This window comes from Sardina pilchardus, chromosome 23, assembly GCF_963854185.1.
Source record: "Sardina pilchardus chromosome 23, fSarPil1.1, whole genome shotgun sequence".
Taxonomy (NCBI): domain Eukaryota; kingdom Metazoa; phylum Chordata; class Actinopteri; order Clupeiformes; family Clupeidae; genus Sardina; species Sardina pilchardus.
In genome coordinates, this window is record NC_085016.1 from 27,714,026 (window position 1) to 27,736,494 (window position 22,469).

The 22,469-nt window shown below is 44.0% G+C and overlaps 1 protein-coding gene across 2 annotated transcripts; it reads left to right on the forward strand.

Moving 5' to 3' along the window:
• The first annotated feature begins 366 nt into the window (after nt 1–366).
• LOC134071468 (probable ribonuclease ZC3H12C) lies at nt 367–19,094 on the forward strand. Of its 2 annotated transcripts, none has more exons than XM_062528196.1 (6): nt 367–469; nt 9,552–10,405; nt 15,383–15,522; nt 15,964–16,198; nt 16,458–16,564; nt 17,479–19,094. In XM_062528196.1, the coding sequence occupies exons 2-6, from the start codon at nt 9,663–9,665 to the stop codon at nt 19,083–19,085; spliced, it is 2,832 nt and encodes a 943-aa protein (XP_062384180.1). In that variant the 5' UTR covers nt 367–469; nt 9,552–9,662; the 3' UTR covers nt 19,086–19,094. The 2 variants fall into 2 exon arrangements, with proteins under 2 accessions (XP_062384180.1, XP_062384179.1); XM_062528195.1 differs by lacking the exon at nt 367–469 and adding an exon at nt 7,044–7,207.
• The last annotated feature ends 3,375 nt before the right edge of the window (nt 19,095–22,469 follow it).

Genomic DNA, 22,469 nt, shown 5'->3' on the forward strand with positions numbered 1-22,469 from the left:
TAAGGGAAGCGTGTCACGGCATAGTACGCCAGCATCCGGAGATGCAGTCTACGGTACGTAGCACAAGGGTCTATTATCTTTATGCCAATAAATATGTGAATTTGCATAACACTGGAAAATACCTTGTGAAATTAACCTTGCATTGCGAGACTGAAGGGGGGTCTATGCTTCTATTGCGGCCATTCGTGTTTCGTTGGCTAACTTAGTCACGGCATTTGGCTACATTTGTAGCAAGAGACTCTTGGTTTAGCAACTGTAGCTAAAGCACAGTCAGGTCTGTTTGTAAATAGTCTATCAAATAATACTGTTTTGCATGAACATAGGCTAACACGTTTGCGGGAAAACCACCAAGCCCAGCACTGTTTACTGTATGGTGCTGTTGATTTTGAGTAGGCTAGGCCCAAGTTCGCAGAGCGAGACGCCAAGAATAACGTTGACTCCTATTTATGGTGAGGATGTGCATAACGGGGTGAGTTAGCATGATTTTGAGAGACAAAATGTATGCGTACACAGAATACAATCGGCAGGTTAAGCTATTTGTGAGTCTGCTGCCTGTGGAGGTGTTTTCTTGGACAAACTATTCAAAACCTATCCAGTTGCAGGGGGAGTACATTGCACCTGTTTCGTGAAATTTTAAGTGACTTGTCTTCAGTTAGAGACGCAGGGAGGGGGAGCGAGAGATAATGAGAGAGGGATGAAACGCGGCTTGTGGGTGTGTTCGCGCGCGTGCGTCTGTGCCGAGCAGATGGCAGTTATCCAGAAAGGGTAACTGCCTTTGTGAGCCCATTGTGTGGTGGACGGTAGAGCCACACTTTCTACTTTAAATCACTGCCGTTTGCCTGAGGGCTATTGTTCTCCTCTCGGTCGCTTTTTAATGATATAGTTGTGCACACTCAAAGTATCCCACTCCCCATGACTGGCTGTGTGACTTAAGATTCTTCTGTCCTAGGGCCTTGAAATGAGATGTTGGCAGAACTCAAGCGCAGCCATTTAGACTACTGCCAACCTTTAAAGAAGCAGAGAGATGATTTGCTATTAAGACTAAAGATTAGGTTGGTACATTACAAAGTTGCCTACCCTGATCTCAGTTGCCCTAGGCCGAAATACCAGGAAGTGTCAAATAATAATAATAAAAACAGCACAGTGAGAAGTTTTACTCCAGTTGGCTGTGTGTGTGCATAGTGTTTGTGTGTTTTTATGCATTAAATGCATTAAAAATACATTTTATTTGAAATACATTTATTTGCAATGGAATATTTGGTAAGAAAGAGAGAAATTTCTTGTGCATTGCACAGAAACATTGGATTATATCTGCATCATGTCTTCAGAATTACATAACTGGTCTTTCAGCATTTATTTTTGAGTGTATATAGCACGTTTAAATATTTTGATGTCTGAACATATTTTGGTGATGTTTTTCTAGCTCTATTGTATTGTGACAGCCTTCCTACATGGACTGGTCTTTAAGTTTAGCTTAAGCAGATAATAGACAGCAATGCTGTTATACGCAGCCTAAATCCATATCTGAACTTTACATTTGGGATTAAACATACTTGTTTTAGTGAAGTAAGCATACTTGCTTTAGGCACCGTACCTTTTCACACAAAGATTGAAATGATTGTCAGTGACCTTCTAAAGGCTAAACCTTCAAGTTTAGCCTCCAGTCTTTGCATCTATGACAAATAGGGGGGAGCTCAGAATTGCTTATACCCAAATGTGGGGGGAACATGGAAATAGTTATTTTTGGCTTGTCTGACCTTTGCTTTGATTTAATAAGTTGGCCTCAAGCCAGCCTGACGTTTGCATAGTTTAGTTTAGACTATTTAGTCATTTTGTAAATAAGAATAAAACCCCTCAAAGATTAACATTCTATTTCTTTTAATTAGGATATTACAAATTGAATTGACATATGAGACTATTTCTTTTTTTCGAATCTTAAAACCGTTTTCTATTCTAAATAAGATTATTGCTTTTGAATAGATTCCTTTTATCTCAGCAAGGTAGCCTTTGTGACTTTAACATCCCTCTGTTAGGAGATTTTATATATTTTTGCATTGTTGTAAATACCTCTGATTAAACCTAGTGAAACTTGTGAGTTGGAGAAACAGCATGGGCTATGCTTGATGAAAGTGCTGAAAGAAAATACTCATAAACAAACACTAAGTTTCCTGCTAAGATGGGCCAACATTGGAGAATCAGAAAGAAAGAAAGAATGAAATATGTTAAGATATAAAATATGTGAAAAGAGATACATGTATAGATGTATGTGTGTGTGTGTGTGTTTAATAGTAGTGGCAGTAGTAGTAGCAGCTACATGCCGGTCTCCCTTAGACGTGATCATGGCCTGGCAAGCAAAGGTCCGAACAGGAGGCACACTGTCGTGGGCTTGTCACAATGGGTCGTGGCGGGCCGGTAGGACAGTGGGCTGTCTGCGCGCAGCCCAACAGCTGGTCTTGTCCCACTGGGGACCCTCAGCCATTCTTGCGTTGGCCTGCCAGAGACCTCTACCCGGCCCCTGAGCCCTGTTCTCCCCTCTGCCTCTCCCCAGAGACCTTGTGCACATGGCAGCAAGTCTGTCACCACACACACACACATACATATGCACACATACATGCATATGCACACATACAGAGCCCAGCGAAAAAAGCTGAGGCAGCAGGCTGTTACTAAAGTCTTGTCACCCTTCCTAAAATACCCTAGTGTTTGAGTGTCCCCTCTACTCCCGATGCCCCAAGTGATGCGGTGCGCTATTGAATCTTGCAGTGTCAACACCAAAATCCCCTGTCTGGTGTCTGGAAGTGCACTTGCTTAAACTACAGTAATCCCATTAGCTCGTGCCTGCATGTTTCAGGTGTAAAATGTTCTCCTTATGGAGCAGCAGATGGGTTTATGTACTATGAACACCCTCTTGTGTTTTTCCTCAGGAAAAAAAAAAACATTTTTAGCTGTGTTGACTCTTAGAAGGGGCTTGTGAACAACATGGTGACAAAAACGTAACAATTTGAATGAATTTATTTTTTTCAGAAAATGTATGTTTCCACGTAACTGTCTGACAGTGTGTGGTCTAAAGTCGTTGAACGACACAGTAGCCTATATTTTTATTACACCATTTTCATTAGTATGTTACATAGCATGTAACTCTTACTTTTCATGTTAGATTAGTTGTGATAGTAAAATATGATGGCTAATAACATACTGTATAGCCTCAGTGTGAGGTGTGGGACTCGTGTCAGTTTCAGCAGTCATCTAACCTAACGTCAGCCTTACTGTACTTACCCAGCCACTCAGGGTCTTAAAACAGTGATCATGGACCTTTTGCCAGCTGTTAGTGTACTTGGTCTCTCTCTCTCTCTCTCTTGCTCTCTCTCTCACTTACTCAAACACACAGTCTCTCTCTCTCTTTCACAAACACACACACACACACACACACACACACCTGGACGTGGTGTCTCCCTTCAGGCAGAAGGTGGGGCGATCCCCCAGACTGAATGAAAGAGTAAACAGAGGCGTTGAGGAAGAGGCCAGGAAGGCCAGGCAGGACATAAGGCCTCCTTCTGCTCGTCCTTTCACAGCAGAGAGGGTTGCTGCTAAAGTGGGATTAGCAACTTCATCCCCCCCGTCTCTCCTCCCATCCCTCCTCCCACCCCTCTCCACTTCAGCTGCTCTGTCTGTGGACGCAGATTGAGATAGATAGATAGATAGATAGATAGATAGATAGATGGGTAGATGGAAATGGCTAGATCGATACATAGATCGATAAATATAGTTAGACAGAGATAGACCGATAGATAGATTAATAGATGTTCCGGTTTTCTATTAGCTTAGTTTCACCTGGTCTGTGCTTTGGTATTGCATGCATGCATGTTTTTTGGTAGCGGTTCCTTTTTTTTGTTATTTCTGTTTTAGGAAAACAGAGTAGTCCACAACGAGTCCACTATCGAGTGGCTAAAATACAGGGTCACATTCGTCCTTATTCACCATGTTCTATTGCACCTACATTTCCACATCAAACACATTTAAACGTAACTTGGACTTGCAACTGGAAAATGACAATTTAATGTATTGACATTTTCATGTATCATGGATGGCTACCAATGCAAAAACACTCAAATAACAAAACCCATTCATTTGTATATGGGCTGCCTACCTAGGTCTGAAAAGATAAGAATGAGCCTTCTCCCTTCAGAAGGGAAGCCCGTTGAGTAAAACCAATTAAAATTGACGGGACAAAGTCTCTGCTCTCGATTGAAGAATGAAACCGCAAAAGTTTGCTTTTATCCCGCACGTTTGGTACCAGTTGCCAAAATGTCAAAGCAACCCCATCAATATGCTAGTGTTCTTATAGGAGCAGGAGCACAAACAGGGCACTGAACAGAGCTCTTTAGACAGGATTCAAAACGGTGTTGTGGTGCGTCCTCTGTTTGGTATTTTGGCCAAAGTATCTGTATTAAGACCTCAATATTCCATTTGTGGGAAAGGCTGTAAATGATGTGACTACGTAGAAAAGAGGGTAAATGATGTGACAACAACCAAAGATGATTATTGACACAGAAATCATCACAAAGTTATTTTGTCAGATATTTATCTTGGGTAGCTGTTGACACAATCAGTGGTGAAGAGATTTATACAGACAAGTATAAAGGGTTGTGATTTGGAGACCTACTAGAGCCTGTTGAAATTATGTTAAGAACATTATACACACAGTAGTCTTTATGCCATATTTTTATTGAGCCCTTGATAAAATTTAACCAAGGAGGTGTTTTATATATTGAGGGTCCTAAAGCTTCAGTGTCGGAGGATTGGGGTGTAAGGTGGCTCGCAGCATTTGGTGTAAAAGCACCTGTTTACTTTCAGGCCATCCAGCAGATGGTGGTCAGAGCTCTGGACCCTCAGGGGACCGGCCAGCTGAGGCTCAATTAGAGAGTCACCACAAGTCAACCAGCATGCCCTCACTGCCACTGCCCTAGTGTCAGCCAGGCACACGGCCCCCACAATGCACTCAGTCCCCTCTGGCCGCTACAGTCGCTCGCTGTGAATGGGCTGAGTTATGGCTCCCTTCCGGCAGACTTTTCTTTCATCTGTCTTGTGTTCCAGTATTGCCCAATGTGCTTAAAGGAGCATGCCAACATTTTGGAGAAATTAGCTGATTCACCATCTCCCCAAGAGTTAGATAAGATGACACATACCCTTCTTGTCTCTGTGCGTGCAGTAACTCAGTCTGAAACACCCACCAGTTTGCATAGCTCATTGAGGTAGGCAGTTCCAACTAGCCTATCTCTAAAAAGTGACAAAAGCACTCAAACATTGTTTATATACATAGGGACAGGTGGATACAGTGAATAAGCTAAGCGTGTTCCTTTAAGCTGAACTTGCCTACCATTCTTCAAGCCCCCTTTCATGTGCGTTCTGATTCTAGAGTTCTGGGGATGTGTAGTGGAGGTGAATAAGACTGAGTTTAATAGTTAATATAGTCAGGCCACACTGGGTTATAAAGGCAAAAAGGCCCAAAAAAAATACTTTGTATGTGTGTGCCGCTGTCACGTCCAGTGTAGCCAGTTCCATTGATTGCAGTGCAAGTTAATTGTTGCAGTACACTCTGCAAACAGAATGCCTCAGTTACATACCTGGTGTAGCCTCTCGGTTAATCTATCTATCTATCTATCTATCTATCTATCTATCTATCTATCTATCTATCTATCTATCTATCTATCTATCTATCTATCTATCTATCTATCTATCTATCTATCTATCGAGGACAGCAGGCCAGACAAAAGCAGACAACTAAAATGACTCGATATGCATGTAGTTTGGTGATGGAGAGTTTGGGCCTGCATGGACATGAGGGAAATCATTATATCATTTCATGTCAGTCAACACTATCTGCTGTGACGCTTCATGTGGTTTTATGATTAGTGAGCAAGGTCCTCCAGGTCCTCAAAGGGTTTTCTATGCCTTCTGCCCTGACATGTTGCTTATATGCAAATATTTTTAGGTGCATCCACACTCCTTTCCCTCATCAATCTTCTGTCCTCGGAGGGAAAGGTGGGAAGAAATGAGGCTGGAAATCAAATATCTGAATTCATAGCTGTGCAGAGTTACATTCAATTAAGGTTATGAAGTGAAAAGGCGACTTGCAGAGGCCTGACATTTAACATGGGCTTGTGGAGTCACCGGCATCCCTCTGTCCTCAAATCCCCCCCAAGAAGCTGGCATTTTAGTCGAAGTGTGTCTCAACAATGAAGATATCTTTTTTCCTAGAACTGCTGAGAGACGTGCATTGTTTGACTTAAATAAAGCTTGCTCTACATCCCTCCTCTGCACTGACACCCCTTCCCCACCCCCCCTCCCGTCACACACACACACACACTCGCACCCTGTACCCTTTGCCCCCGCACACTCTCCCCATTCTCCCTATTCTTCCGCCACTCTCCCCATCTCTTCTCTCCTTTTTTTCAGAGAACATGCAATGCTTTTAACATAATTCAGCTCATTGTTTACGCACTACCCCCCTCCACCAACACCCCTCCCCCCCAGCCATAGACAAAGGGGGCCGAGCCAGCACAGTCCCTCAGCAAGCCAGGTGTTTCCCACTGCCGGCCACCTCTCTAATGGCTAAGGCCTCGTGCTGCAGCTGCCTACTGACGTTCCCCTTTGTGTCGGCCTATTGTTGGGCCACGCACCCCTCGTTGATTCATGGGCCAGTCAGGGGAAGACCCCCTTTAGAATGACGTGCAGTAGCTTATCTGTGGATCCCTGTGTGTGTGTGTGTGTGTGTGTGTGTGTCTGAGAGAGAGTTCCATTGTGAGGTCACTGCACTGCCATTGGTCCAATGGCATGCTTGCTCTAATGGGGGAATGGTAGACACTGAAGCTCCATCTGTTCTTGCAGTCATTGTTCAGCCGGCTTGCCTGCAGTACCAACAGTCCTTTTCAGGGTGGACTAGGCATAGGTGGCCCATGCCCTGCAAGCTTGTGTGGTTGTGTCTGGTGGTGAAAAGCTACCCTTCTTGGCTGTATTTGGTGCAATTCAAGGAAGAACCTGGACCAATTTGTGGATCTAATATTGTCTTGTTTGTCTGGTGACTTAGAGGAGACAATCTGTGAAGTAAACCAATCACTTCGCTGAAGGCTGGATTTGGTAATTTTGTTTTTTAACAAGAGCACTTATAGAGGACTTCCATCCTTAACACTTTTTGACTTGATTGAAGGTGAGTCGTTTTTTATTGAATTAATCCAGTGGCAAATAAAGTTTTGTTCTCTTAGGTTAATTTGCTTGTAAAAATATTTCCTCATCTTAGTTTATGTACCTATACATGCCATAGTTGAACAATTGCATTCCCCAGAGTGATTGTCTGCTATTTTTATATTTATATATTATTACTGATCCATAACTCAACTTATTTTTTGATCGACAGGTAGAAAGTAACAAGTAATTTGCTTTATACTTAGAATGCAGATCTGCATATGTCAACAGTAAATTCTGTTGACACCATTGTGGTATGTGTATGGATGTGTGTATGGATCTGTAGATACTACAGACAATAATTCATTATAACTTATTTTTTGCTTGACAAGTATAAAGTAACAAGTAGTTTGCTTTATACGTAGAATGCAAATCAGAATATGTCAACAGTAAGTTCTGTTACTAGTATTGTGGTATGTGCATCAATGTATAAGGATCTGTTGATACTACACACCGCATCCTCTCATCCGGCCACGCGTTTCTCTGGAGTTCTAACTGAAATCTCGTTTCACCCGGAAGTTTTCTTGTCAAGTTTCAGTTGACATGAAGCGGCTAAAAAAAGAATCATCTTTTTGTGAGTGCAAGATTACAGCATTATGTTCCAGAACTATGGCAATAGAGATGAGATTTTGTAAGTGAAACTACCCGGTGAATTTTAGGTGGGGGTGGAGGGGGTGGGTGCTGTTGCAGTTGGTGTCTGCGGGTGATATCTATGGGGGTAGGGGTTGTTTGCGCTGTGGGGTGAAGGCAAGGTTTCCCTTTGTGTATAAGTGACCCTGTCAGGCAGGACATATGTGCTGAGCCTACTGGGCACGCTCATCAGAACAAGAGGAGAGAGAGAAAGGGAGCGAGGGAGAGAGAGAGACAGAGAACACCAGTTGCTGGGTCTCCTGTAGCCTCAGTAGACATCTGTTGCCTTCCCGACAGCGTCACTCTCCCCTCCTCCAAGCACACACACACACACACACACACACACACACACACACACACACACACACACACAACAACCACAACCACCACCACCACTCTTGTCCCAACGCGCGGACGTCCGTCCCCTTTGTGTTTCTGGGGTGGTGGGGGTGGGCATCAGACCTCCCTCTCTTCAGTTCACAATGGCAAGGCCCCCAGAGAACTCCTACCCTCCCCTTTCATCTCCCTCTTCTCTCGTTCTGTCTCTCTCTCTTGCTCTCAATATCCCTCTGTTTCTTTCCATTTTCCCCACATTCTCACTCTTTCTCTCTCTCTCCAATGCCCCCTTCTACTCTTCCAGTCAATGGCACATGTTACATATTCATTACATAGTAGTGATGAGATTCTGGCGGGTTTTGTGAGTTTGAAAAATGCCACCACACTTTCTGTTGGTGGTGATCTGTAAATTTCCCTGTGGTTGTCTGTGTTGAGGCCTGAACCTAAATGATGACTGTACATGGGTTGTTGTTAGTCTTGTTGGGTGGTACGACAAGTTCTCATTTGCCCAGTCTGGATCAACTGTGGCTTAAGAGCCTCAGCTTGTGATTTACAACTGTTTGCATGAATATAATTTACAGGGAATATTTAAAGCAGTATGTGGGATAAGTGGTACATTGACGTTAACATGACAATTCCTCCATGAGCTGCTAAGAGGAATTATTATTAGTTAAAGCAAATTTGCAACCATTAGAGAATGGAGCAAGAACTGATCTCTGTTCCTTTCTCTTTTAAATTCCCATAATATTTCGGTGCTATGTACCATGTCTACTTCAAGCCATGCTGTCCAGATTGGCCTGGTGCCTAGAGTCCTGTGACGGAGTGAATAAGACACACTTCTGCACCCATCTTGTCCCTCTCGCTGCACTCTCTCTTTGTGCAGGGGATATAAGTGATTCCAGCTCTGTCGAGGCATTTGAAAAGATGCCTCGGAGCAGCTGCAGCCTAGCAACAGCTGAATCAGACAGCCAGACAGCCGCCTTTCATGATGTAATGATATTCCTGCACCCTCTCCTCTCCGCCCCCTAAACCGTAGTAACCAACTACCCCGCCACAAACCCCCTCCCTCCCTACCCCCCACCCCTCCCACCCACCATCCTATGCCTTTGTCCCATCCAGTAAGCATTGATGTGTCGTTTTAATGCTCATGGTTTGCATTCCTATAACCAGAGTTATGGTTGTAAAGTTTCAAAGACAGGATTTTAGTCTGGGCCGTTCTTCAGAAGGGAAGGACTCTGGTGAACTCCAGTGCAGTGAGTGAGCTGGATTGGGAACTACCGCTCTCTGTGATCGTGTAAAGTTCCGATGTACGTCACTGAACTGCTGGGTGTGATTGTCCACAGGTTCTCATGCTCAGGTGGACCTGAGAGAAGTGGGATCGAGGTGGCCGGACAAGCAGCAGTATCAGCAGGGAGGTCTGTGGTGGGGTGGCGCTGGATGTATTTGACAGCTTCATGGGCCTGAAGGACCATCTAGATGATGGAACAGGCCACATCCTTGACCTCGGGATCGATCTGGACTACCTGCAGGTGAAGGCTACTGCCAGAGACCGGCCACCCTCCGAAGCGGATGCCCATACCAAAATGGAGCCTGGCCCGTCGGAAGAGGCCGAGGGCAGGCTACCAGCCGGAACGAGCCTGGGCAGCAGTAGCGGCATTGGATCCACACCCGCCGACTCCGAGGAGAGCACCGACAGCGAGGCAGAGCAGATCAACCTCCCGCCCCGCTCTGCCCATCCCCAACTCTGCCGCTCACCGTGTCTGGACCTGGAGTCTGCCTCACCTCCGGGCACTTCCGTCTCTGAAGACGCCGACTCCGTGGGAAGCCTGCGCGCCTACCAGAACAAGATGGAATTTGCATTGAAGCTCGGCTACCAGGAGGACCTCATTCGGCTGGTGCTCAGCAAATTAGGGCCTGAGGCTCTGATTAACGACATTCTCGGTGAGCTCGTAAAGCTGGGGAGCAAGCCAGAAAGCGAGCAGGGCGGTGGATCGGCAGCGTCTCAGTCCAGGTCTTCATCGATGGCACCCTCATCCTCCTCCTGCTCGTCCTCAGGATCCACCACCTCTTCATCAGGCTGTGGGTTCTCCGACTCCACTGAGTCCCGTCAGTCGGATTCTCCCTCACAGATGGACTCTCTGGATGACAAGGACAACCTGAGGCCCATTGTGGTTGACGGCAGCAATGTTGCCATGAGGTAAATTCATATACAGTACTTTCCTGTGTATTAGCCACATTGTGTATAAGCTGCAGGACAATGTTTTATCCAAGTTAAAAGAAATGATACCATATTAACTGCCCCCGTGTTTTAACCTCATAGCTGAAGAAATTTAGCAAAGGGTCATTCCGTGTCAAATCACCCAGTGCCGGAAAGTGACCCTCTCCAAAAAAATCTGAAATAAATCACAGGTGTTTGTAGACTAGACCTATGCACAAATCTGAAATAGTATACCTGGATCACTAATGGTTTAAAATCTACAGCCCTTTGAAGCTTCAAGTCATTTTAAGCATTGTGGTGAACAGTCCTTTTTGGTCAACTTGCAACGTTATTGGTTCTTTTGGTATTTCACACACATCAGTGAAACTATGTGAATGGAAGCACATTTTCCTGTTGAATTAAGAAATCTAATCAGATGAGACGTGTCTTGTGTAATTTCCCCTCTGCAAAGCTCTGAAAATGGCTATAAATTCATTATGTGAAAAGACATCATCACTTTTGAAGGCTTCTCATTCGAAAGGTATGTGCCACAAATTTCATCAGGTTTTTTTCCCACTCATATATGGACTATAAGGTCATGTCCATGCATCAACTTTGGTTGTAATCGTTGTCATATTGTCAGAGCATTTTGTTTTAATTGGGCTTGATTTTCAAAAAGCCCATTTTCGTCCTATCATTTCACCATGTGGACAGTTAACAGGATTTTTTTTTAATTTTACCATATCACATTCTGTATGTGAGGATCATCTGTCCAAAATGTGGGCTTGTTGCTGAGTTTCTTTATTGGAGATATGATTTTTGGAAAATATTCTCTATAAATCCACTGAACTTGCATTGGATCTGCAGTACTACTTTGCACCACATGGGATGCTCTTTTAATACAATGGAAGTCAATGGAAGAGTAAGAGATTCACTTGTTTGCTGCACATATCCAATCTAAACACACATTTTATGGTTCATAGTTGAATTGCTCCAAGTAATGATTGCAACATGAACAACATACTACTCATAAATAAATCTTATTTAGCTAAATAAACTGATCAAGCTAAATATACACACATAAGACTGACTGATCATACATGCAGCAAGAAGATTTAGCTTGCCATCTTTGTAACAGTTTTCTACACCACCATAGAAGTTGGAAAATGAAAGTCATGAACATATTCAAGAAAAAGGGGTTTCAAGAATTCAGTGCATTATCAGATGCAGAAAAAGCGTCAGATGCAGTTTAGAGCAGATATTTCACTTGATGAAGATGACCATGCATGTTTCCATCACATAAAAGTTTTAATCAAAAGGTATGAGGGCTCAAAACGCTATTGCCTGGATCCAAGACGCATTCATGAAAAGGAGATAACTCATCAAGTATCTTGTATGTATGATGACCAGTCAGTCTTATGTGTGTATAATTTGCTTGATCCGCTTATTTTCTCTAAATAAGATTTATTTATGAGTAGTATGTTGTTCATGTTGCAATAATTACTTGGAGAAATTCAACTATGAACCATAAAATGTGTGTTTAGATTGGATATGTGCAGCAAACAAGTGAATCTCTTACTCTTCCATTGACTTCCATTGTATTAAAAGAGCATCCCATGTGGTGCAAAGTGGTACTGCAGATCCAATGCAAGTTCAGTGGATTTATAGAGAATATTTTCCAAAAATCATATCTCCAATAAAGAAACTCAGCAACAAGCCCACATTTTGGACAGATGATCCTCACATACAGAATGTGATATGGTAAAATTAAAAAAAATCCTGTTAACTGTCCACATGGTGAAATGATAGGACGAAAATGGGCTTTTTGAAAATCAAGCCCAATTAAAACAAAATGCTCTGACAATATGACAACGATTACAACCAAAGTTGATGCATGGACATGACCTTATAGTCCATATATGAGTGGGAAAAAAACCTGATGAAATTTGTGGCACATACCTTTCGAATGAGAAGCCTTCAAAAGTGATGATGTCTTTTCACATAATGAATTTATAGCCATTTTCAGAGCTTTGCAGAGGGGAAATTACACAAGACACGTCTCATCTGATTAGATTTCTTAATTCAACAGGAAAATGTGCTTCCATTCACATAGTTTCACTGATGTGTGTGAAATACCAAAAGAACCAATAACGTTGCAAGTTGACCAAAAAGGATTGTTCACCACAATGCTTAAAATGACTTGAAGCTTCAAAGGGCTGCAGTTTTTAAACCATTAGTGATCCAGACATACTATTTAAGATTTGTGCATAGGTCTAGGCTACAAACACCTGTGATTTATTTCAGATTTTTTTGGAGAGGGTCACTTTCCAAATTGGCTGAAATTGGGTGATTTGACACGGAATGACCCCAAAATCAATGTACTGTATAAGCCGCGGCTAATAGTTATTAGGTAAGTCACATACAGTATCAGCTTTATGAGGTCCAACATCTTTACGTAAGGTAAAAGTTGACTAAAACAAGATAGAAGTCTGACTGCCATTTATCTTTTTGTCCAACCATGCATGTCTCGGCACTTTTTCATATTAAAAAGGAGAAATACTTCCCTCTCTCCCCAAATGCTTTAAAACAGATTTTGCATATGATGGAGGTTTTTTTAATCAAAAGTGCTGCATGGTCAAAGCCACTTTCACACTTTAAACACAACTCATGGGAGAAGCTGGTCTTTTTGTTCATATCTCAGATTTCTTCTTATTTGTTAGTAACTATTAATTTGTGGGATTCACCAATATTTTCTTAAAAATATCTAATATCTATCTTCTGCATTTTTCTTGGGTAGGCTAAAATAAAAATGTTGACGTAGTCCTGAGCACTTTCACCAAGATAAGAGATAAAATATCTTGCTTACTGAGTCCACTAATCCACTCTCCAATGCAAAGAAACATGAATGTTTTGATTGTGGGGAACACAAAAACACATTAATTGATTACGCATAGCATAGTAGACTTCTTCGAATCACACATGGTTAGATTATCAGCAACTGTCATTTTAGGTAGTGATTGTATTGAAAGGAGAGAATACTTCGCAGTAGCAACAGAAAAAAATATAGTCTATATTCCATAAGTCTGTTGTAAAGACTTTTGAAATGAACTGTTTGCTATGTGCAGATTCACATGAGTAGCCATTTTATTTTAAACACAGAGTGAAAAAAATGAGCTCATAGGCTGAGAGGACTGCAAAGCTACATACTTTAGGAGATTCTATGTGCACAGGTGCACGCAGCATTGCTTTTGCACAACATGTGGTTTAGGGATCACATGTGTACAGTACAGCATGGTAAACATTGGCACATGGTGCAACACTTGCCTTTTACAGTGTTCACTGGCGGTTACTTATGCTAATAACAATTGGGATTCTTCTTACAACAATACTCAGGGTGAGAGAAAATGTCAGAGTTTAAGAGCGTTTGCAAGTTAAGCTCTCTTATTCTCTCTCTTGTAGGGGCAATATTATGCATATTATGCACTTTTTTTTTTGCTTTGATGCTTCTACAAACACTCCAGGTGCGAAACAAAACCGTGTGTTGAGTTTCTGTGGGTTAGTTGACAGAGGTTGATGTCAGAAACTATGCGCTTCTGTGAGCTAGTCAGAAATCTCCCCAACTGAGAGGTCACAATAGGGGACATTTGAACATTACTACACCCAGAACTATATAGGGCGGTGGCTACCCACCCCCATCTGAAAATGAAAATTCCATAGACAGTAAAAGATAGCGTAAACATAGAATCAACTCCGGAGTGAGGCGTGGCCAACAACAGCTCATTTGTATTTAAGGCAATAAGCTCCTTACACCTATTCTGAAAGGGACTGAAACTGGCCACAATGGAGCCAGTGATAATCTGAGAGGAATGTTGCGCAAACAGCTTCAGGGACATGTGTGCAACCCATTGGTCTATTTTTTGACTTGTTGAAAAAGAAGTATAATATGGAAGAAAGTTAAGATTATTTGACATTTTGTCTTAAGAGAATATTGCTGCATGAGGCCTATTGAGTCCTCATCAATAAATGTGCATAATCATCATTACGCACTGTCAGAGCTGAACCACACTGGGATTGCCAGGCCAGCTGCCCCTTACCAACATTGTGTGTTTTAATGTATGCCTGTGGAATATGCAGAGGAGGGGGGGCATCATTTGGTGACCTCCCAAGTAGAACGGGGGGAGTGTGATCCTTTGAAACACCTGTCAAGTCCTTGACTGATGGGTGACTCTCCATTGAGATCTTTTGAGTGGAATGCAACAATATGTCTGAAAGGATCCTCTCTAAAGGGGCCCCGTCTGGAAAGTGGAATAATTTAGGCACATGTAAAAGCTAATATTGAAAAGAAAACAAAAACAAAGTTCAATGGAAACCACAAACCATCTTCGTAATTTCGATTATATTAGATATATGACAGATTTGTATGTGTAGCATTTTGAGTAGTTTTCGTGTTGGTAAACAAGTTTTATGCCGGAGACTTTTGGAATTCAAGACTGAGTTGATCACATCCTTACTTTTGATAAAAGTAATTCAAACCGCATATTATCACAAGCACATTTAACTGCGTTGACATGCATCTTGGGTGATTGAATCACAAATGAACCGTGCAAGTCTTGGAGAAGTGTCTTAAAGAAGTGCTCCGGCCATTTTTTCACATAGATCTCTGCTTGTGATTTTTGAACTCATGCCCCCAGAGCGTACTGTAGCACTAGAGCTGCCTGGCTCCTCTAGCAGTTGGGTGCAGCAATTCAAGCTAGGTAGCACCGATTCTTTTAACTGACATTACTCAGTGACCTTCAGAAACCGAGATCTATGTGAAACATTGCTGGAGTTTTCCTTTAAATTTCAGATTCAAACATTTATTGGATTAGGACAACTGAAAGCTCTAGATAGAAGGACCAACCTGCAAAGAGGGGATTGAATATGCAAAATTAGGGGTTGACTCCAAGTCTAAACCAGCATTTTGTGCCTTTCTCAAAGCCATGGCAACAAGGAGGTCTTCTCATGCCAAGGCATCCAGCTTGCAGTTGACTGGTTCCTGGAGCGAGGACACCGTGACATCACTGTGTTTGTCCCAGCTTGGAGGAAGGAGCAGTCGCGGCCTGATGCTCTCATCACAGGTGGGAACCTTTTGGATGCCTTTAGGTCTCATACATTAGGTCAGATGAACAGAGAATAAAAATGACTTCACTTCAAAATAATGCCTTCTGCTTGCCCCAAAATAATATCTCAACACTCATTTTAATTTGTTATTTAACTTTTTCTTTTATTCAAAATTCTTCAGTTCTTATATTTCATATTTTTAAGGGGGCACCTATGTTTTCATGCGAATGTTATTATCCTCTGAGTTTAAACATACCAATTTGTTGATACAGTTGTCAGAACTTCATATGATTTTCTAAATCTTCTCTAAATAATCTTTTGTTAATTCTAGCTTTCATTGTTTCAGAGCTCTAAGCTGTCCCACAGAATGAAATGGCATAAGCTAGCCACTTGCACAATAGTTAGTTTATCTCTAGATGAATATAATTTAACATTATATATCCTTGTCCTCTGTACAGACCAAGAGTTTCTCCGCCGGCTGGAGAAGGACAAGATCCTTGTGTTCACGCCCTCACGACGGGTGCAAGGTCGTAGGGTGGTCTGCTACGATGACCGCTTCATTGTCAAGCTAGCCTACGAGTCCGACGGCATCATAGTCTCCAACGACAACTACCGGGACTTAGCCAATGAGAAGCCAGAGTGGAAGAAGTTCATCGATGAGCGGCTGCTAATGTATTCATTCGTCAATGACAAGTAAGTGACTGCCCTCCAAGTTCAGCACTACTGTAGATCCCTCAATCTGGATGTGTACATTTGTCGCTCATTTACTCTGTACAGTTCTTTGGTCAAGGTCAATATGTTTAAATTTGCTTTATTTGAAGATTTACTTTACTTACTAACCCTAACTGTACATACAAAGGACCACCCATCCATCCTGACACCCACTTGTCTTCGTCTTTAACTGTGTTCTTTTGTTCTGTCTTTCTTTCTTTCTTTCTTCCTTGTCATGCAGATTCATGCCTCCTGATGACCCTTTGGGTCGACATGGCCCAAGTTTGGAGAACTTTCTGCGAAAGCGACCAATCATTCCAGAACACAAGAAGCAGCCCTGCCCTTACGGTGAGTAACTGCACTCCCAGGAGCCATACTGTAGGTTGGCTTATACCCGTCCCCAAAGTCTCTCCACATGTCCATCCCTCAAATGAACATTGCTGGTGTGTCTCTGTTGCTAACATCACGTCTCCAGTGTCTTCCGGATCTCTTGCCCTCTATGTTAGATCTGTTATCAGCTGCCCTGTCATGTTCACTAGAGTATATGGCCTTGTGTACATAACCAGTATATTCAGATGGAGTGAATATCTGAAGTATTTCCTCTGCTAAGTAAGTTCAACCAGCTCAGATGGTAGTTTAACCTAATAGTGTAGGTTAAAAATGAAAGGTCAGTGTGAGGATGAAAATTACTGAAAGATGTGTTTTGTGCCAACAAATGGTATTTTTGCACTTATTTATTCAACTGTCAAGGTGATCCTAAGTGTAGCCATTAACAACACACAGTTATACGACATAATTATATTTGCAGCCGGGGAAAGAAGCACTACTAGGCTCCAATGGCTTATCCAACAACAGTTTCTCCAGTTATGCCCTCTCCCTCTTTCTCTTTGTCTCTCTCTCTTCCTCTCCTCTCTCTTCATTTTCGCTTATCCTTGATGAAAACCCAGTGGTTGAAATGCGTCGTCTGTTTGCCTATGCTCTGAAACATTTCGATTTTTGTCCAGGATGTTACCAGCTACTGCCAGGATCTTGTGATCTGTTTACGTACACGTGTACTTAAACAGATCACAACGTGTTTAAGTACACAGACGGAAATGTGTGCGGAAAATGTCTTGATCTTTCACTGATCGTGAAACTACCCATCCCATACCCGAATCCACGCTTTGCATATAGTAATGAAAACGCTAGACGTGCCAAGACTAACACTCATTCAATTCTGAGCATGTGTGGATTGATGTGTGTTGCTTCTCTCTGGCCTGCAGGGAAGAAGTGCACGTACGGGCACAAGTGTAAGTTTTATCACCCAGAGCGTGGCACCCAGCCCCAGCGCTCGGTGGCAGACGAGCTCCGCGCCAGCGCCAAGAGCTGCTCGGCCAAGGTGCCCGTGGAGTCAGGCCTGGTGAAGAGCCACAGCATGCCGGGCAGCCAGCGGCCCGCCGAGGCCAAGCGAGCGCAGGCCAAGCGCCAGTCCGACCCCAGCGTCCGCACGCTGTCCTACAGCGACGTGGAGGAGAGGCTGACCAGCCGCTCGCCGAAACTCGACCCGTCCCACGGCAAAGGGAGCGCCACCATGCTGCCCGCTCCCGGCGGGCCACCCATGGGCCACGGGCACGGGCACGGACACGGGCAGGACCCGACCCGGGAGTACCCCCACCCGTCGGGGAAGCCTCACTCGGGCGGCATGCTGGCGTCCCAGTACCCTATGTGCGAGTCCCCGGACCTGAGCTACTGCTCGCTGGTGCGCGCCTACTCGGGCCTGAGGATCGCCGTGCCCCCGCGCAGCCCCGAGCGCCGCATGCTGCCCGACGCGCTCCTGTCGGACTGCAGCAGCGAGGGCAGCGCCAGCTGCGGCAGCAGCAGCACGGACTCGTACGGCGGCGTGCTGGGCCCCGCGGGCGAGCGCTCGTGCATGAGCTCGCCTGACCTGCTGTCGGACGACGCCGCCGCCCCCCTGCGCTGCCCACACCACCACCTCGGCCAGCAGCAGCAGCAGCAGCAGCCACCACCGCACCACCACCACCACCACCACCACCACCGGGGCAGTGCCCAGTACCCGCCCCCTCTGCCGCCGCCTCAGACGCCCCCTCAGCACCACCTGCATCAGGGCCACGTGCTCGCGCCCGTCCCGGTGCCAGGCTACCACCACCACCACCACCACCATCACCAGCAGCAGCAGCAGCAGGTGCCCGCGCCACAGAGCCTGACGCCACGCGGGTACAGCTTCAGCCTGGACGAGCCTCCCGACTCGCCCCTCTTCACCAAGCACTCGCGACCCTACCTGTCGCCGCAGCTCCAGCACCAAACCGTGGCCGCCCGCTCCAGCTGCCCTGGGGACTGTCCGCCCCTGTCGGGCGGCTCGCACCCCCAGAGCTCGCCCCTGGGCCGGGGACTGGCCTCCACGCGGGCCGACAGCGTTTCGGACTCCCGCCTGTACGAGAGCTCACCCCTGCTGCCCCGCAAGGCCCTCTACATGGGCCAGGAGCGTCTGGGCGGGTGGGACCCCTACTACCTGCAGCCGCCCCCGCCTCAGGCCCCTCCTCAGCCCTGCTACGAGCCCTTCACCTTCCAGGGCCTCCAGGAGAGCCGCGAGCAGGCCTGGAGGGCACCGTGGGGGCGAGGCCCCAGCCAGCCTCCTCCTCCTCACCCCAGCCACTCCCCCCAGCCTCAGCCTATGGGCTCCCTCAACCCTCCCGAGCCTCCCCCCATCAGTCGGCACCAGGAAGTGCGGCAGAAGGTGTTCAAGAACCTGTGCAACATCTTCCCCACGGAGCTGGTGCGCATGGTGATGGGGCGCTACCCTCATGTCACAGACGCCCAGCAGCTGGCAGCGGCCATTTTGGCAGAGAAGAGCCAGCCTGGAGCGTACTGAGCCACCCCCCCCCCCCCCCCCCCCCCCCCAGTTCCCTGTGTGCTTGCTTCAACAGGATGGAGGCACCAGATCCTATGGGGGGATTATGAATTGCTGATATCCAAGGAAATGAACATCTGGGGTATCCTGCAGTATTTTGGGGGTATGTAACCCCTGGAAATACTTCTGAGATGTTATTGCATCAGCTCACCAAAAGAACTCTGCATTTGAAATCATTTTAAGTAAGGAGGAAAATTGACCCTTGACCATTTGATGCAGAGAAGGGGAAGAGTAGTGCTGTCAGCATATTTGTCTACCTGAAGTGTGAATGAGTTCTGAATGTGTACTTCTATTTATTTTGGGTTTGTTTCTTCATATATATATTATACAGATTTTATGTTAAGTATTTTTAAATATTATTTTCAGGTGAGCATCTATTGATTCACAGGGCACTTTTTTGTTGCTTTCGATCAGATTTGAGAATGATTTGTATCTCATGGCAATCAAAATGGAGGTTGTGAGAGGCCAGGGTACGTGTAGATTTAGATTATTTGTGATGCTGAGGTACGGAAAATCAAAAGAGAAGAGCGTTTTAAGTCATAGCGTTTAACATTAACTACACACACACACACACAAATGCACGCGGACACATGCATATTCAGTGCCATCTATAACAACTACCCGCTGTTGTAGCGTGGAAGACATTGTTTTACCTGAATTAGCTTCTTTGTTCAGTAGCTAAAATGTAGTTGTGCACTGGATGAGATGCAGTTGAATGGTTACAAATGGTACACCGCCTTTATACCTAAATTGGGTTTAACCTCAGTTCATCTTATGTGATGTAATGCTTACCTTCACTTGATTTCTTTGTTGTGTTTTAATTTGAATCATTATCTCCAAAATCATGTGCCATTCGAATCACAAAAGAATGGTTCTTGGGGATATTGCAGAAATTTATATTATTAATTTATTTATAATTGTTATTCCATGCTCCTTCATTTTTGATTTCATTTGGTTTTTTTTTCTTTCTTTCAGAGAATCATTTTTTATCTATTTCGAGTGTGTTTGCATGAGAGCATGTGGACATGGGTATGTGTGTGTGTGTGTGTGTGTGTGTGTGTGTGCGTGAGCGTGTCAGGGATGGGGACTCTTTGTTGACCTTCAGTAGATCTGTCAGTGTTACCAAGAGAGACCTTCTCCTTTTTAGCCACAGGTGTAGTAGTAGAGACGGACATTTCTTGACGTCTATGTACCTTAGTTCTAGTAAGGGACGTCTCTGACTTCTGGCTCCTTGTCCTGCATTTGTAGTCCTGTTGTCAGGAACAGCAGCAGCACGTCACTGTTGCTGCGACTGATTTAATTAAGACTCGGTTGGGCCTTAACATGAGGACAGTCGCCCTCGTCAGATCTGAATGGGTCTAAGTGTATGAAGCCCATCAGAACTGCAGGTGACGACAGGAAAATTGTGAGCCTTGGCTGTCAGAGAATACCTGTCCTTGTTGATACAAATTGTATCTTATTAACTTAAATCAGAGTTGTTTATAAACATATAATTTATGAAAAGGTATACACACACGTTATGTACAGTTGGTAGTACATGAGTAATTTATGAACTATTTTTGGCAACATTTTATCACCATTACCAGAATGTTTGAAGTTTTACTTGAAAGAGTTGTTTTTTTGGATGAACAAATGCATAAAATGCATCTGTTTAGAGCTAGGAGGTACAGGGATTGTGGTTGTAGATTATTTATTGTATTGGAAACTATAAATTCTTGTTCAATTTGACATCCACAATAATTTGTGAAGGCACAAGAAAATTTTTCAACGTATCTGAACCAATTGAATCTAACTAAACAGGTGATTGGGTTACATACCAAATGGGCCCTTCTGCCAAAAAATGAGATCGGGTTCTAACTTTTGGGACTGGGAACCCGAACCCCCGCCCCCCCCCCCCCCAAACCTTGAACCTCATCAGGCCTGGTGATGCAAATGCGTTTTATGATTTATTACTGTAAAAGGAAGACTCCTTATGGTATTCCATAGAGAGAGGGAGAGAGAGAGGGAGAACGGGAGCTAGAGAATGAGAGATGTGATGAGCTGATAAAGAAGAGGGTAAAATGCTGCCTGAAATAAGTATTCCATAAGAGCACCTTTGTTTTGAAAAGAGCCTTCCCTCTGGCCAATCAGCACCATGTGTTGAGTGGGGCGGAGCTTGGGCATAGAGTAAATGCCTCTGACTGGCATTGTCCTTAAGACACATCTGATGATCTGAACCATGTTCAGCAAACAAGTTGTTTGGGTTTGTTGTTTGTTCGTTTTTCTTCTTCCATATATAAACAGTATATCCTCACCTCACATGCTATTTATTGTGAGAAGTTGCCTGTGTGCTTATCTACCTTTGCCTAAATGTGGCTTTGCTGGACTTTTTGCTATTCACATTTGACCACTGGCTCTTCACAAGTCTTGATTTGAAATATGGCAGCAGCAGCGCATCTATGTGTTAGTTCAGTATTACACCAAGTGTTTCAGTGTGGTACTGCACCCGTGACAGTTTAGGCGCTTCCCCCCCCCCTTGTAATGTTACTTCACCAGCTCAATGGTGTCTGCTGAACGAACTTTCGATGCTGATTTTTTTTTTTTTCTTTTCTAAATACTCGCTACTGTATTGTGTTCATTCCAGTGCCGATTCAATTCCTGTTTATGATGACCAAAGTAACTGGTGTGACTGAGTTTGCATTTGGGTGGGCCATGCTTTCTGAAGCATTAGTCAGTCATAGTTAGTAATTGAGTATTACAAATGAATTATGTACAACAAAAAAAGAAAGAAATGCAATGATGTGCTGTAAAATGATACTGTCTGAAGTTTCCAAATGTGTATTTTTATTGAAATAAAATATGTATCCCAAATTTTTAGGACACTGCGTAGGCTTGTTTACACAAATATTAATTGTGCATTTACGCCTTTTGTATTATATATTCATTAAAATGACAAGACGGCTCTTATATTGTATGAGAAAACTAGTCTGCACTGTACAACAGACATGACTAATAATCAATCATCTTTTCTGCTAGAAACCCCATTTTGGGTAGCACTGAGGTACAGTAACACTGATAACTGGTTGAAACGCACTTCATTTCATCAGACCTGACCTTTACATGTTGTGGTGAACTATGCTTTTAAATGGCAAGCTCCTGGTTAAAGGTTGTCACTTTTTTTGGAGGTCAGTGACGTGAGTTCAATAAGTTAACTCAAAGAACAGTAACAGAAGAGCTGTAGGGCTTCATTCTCCTAACAGAACAATGGCATAGGGCTCTTGTTGTAGGTTTACCAGAGGTTAGAGGTTAATTTATGCAGATTTGACACTATGACCGACTAAAATGATCCAAAATGTTGTCAAATTT

Coding starts and splice junctions, on each gene's coding strand:
- LOC134071468 (XM_062528196.1), top strand. CDS start 9,663: ATGGGCCTGAAGGACCATCTAGATGATGGAACAGGCCACATCCTTGAC. Junction 10,406..15,382: donor GGCAGCAATGTTGCCATGAG/GTAAATTCATAT, acceptor CCTTTCTCAAAG/CCATGGCAACAAGGAGGTCT. Junction 16,199..16,457: donor TATTCATTCGTCAATGACAA/GTAAGTGACTGC, acceptor CTTGTCATGCAG/ATTCATGCCTCCTGATGACC.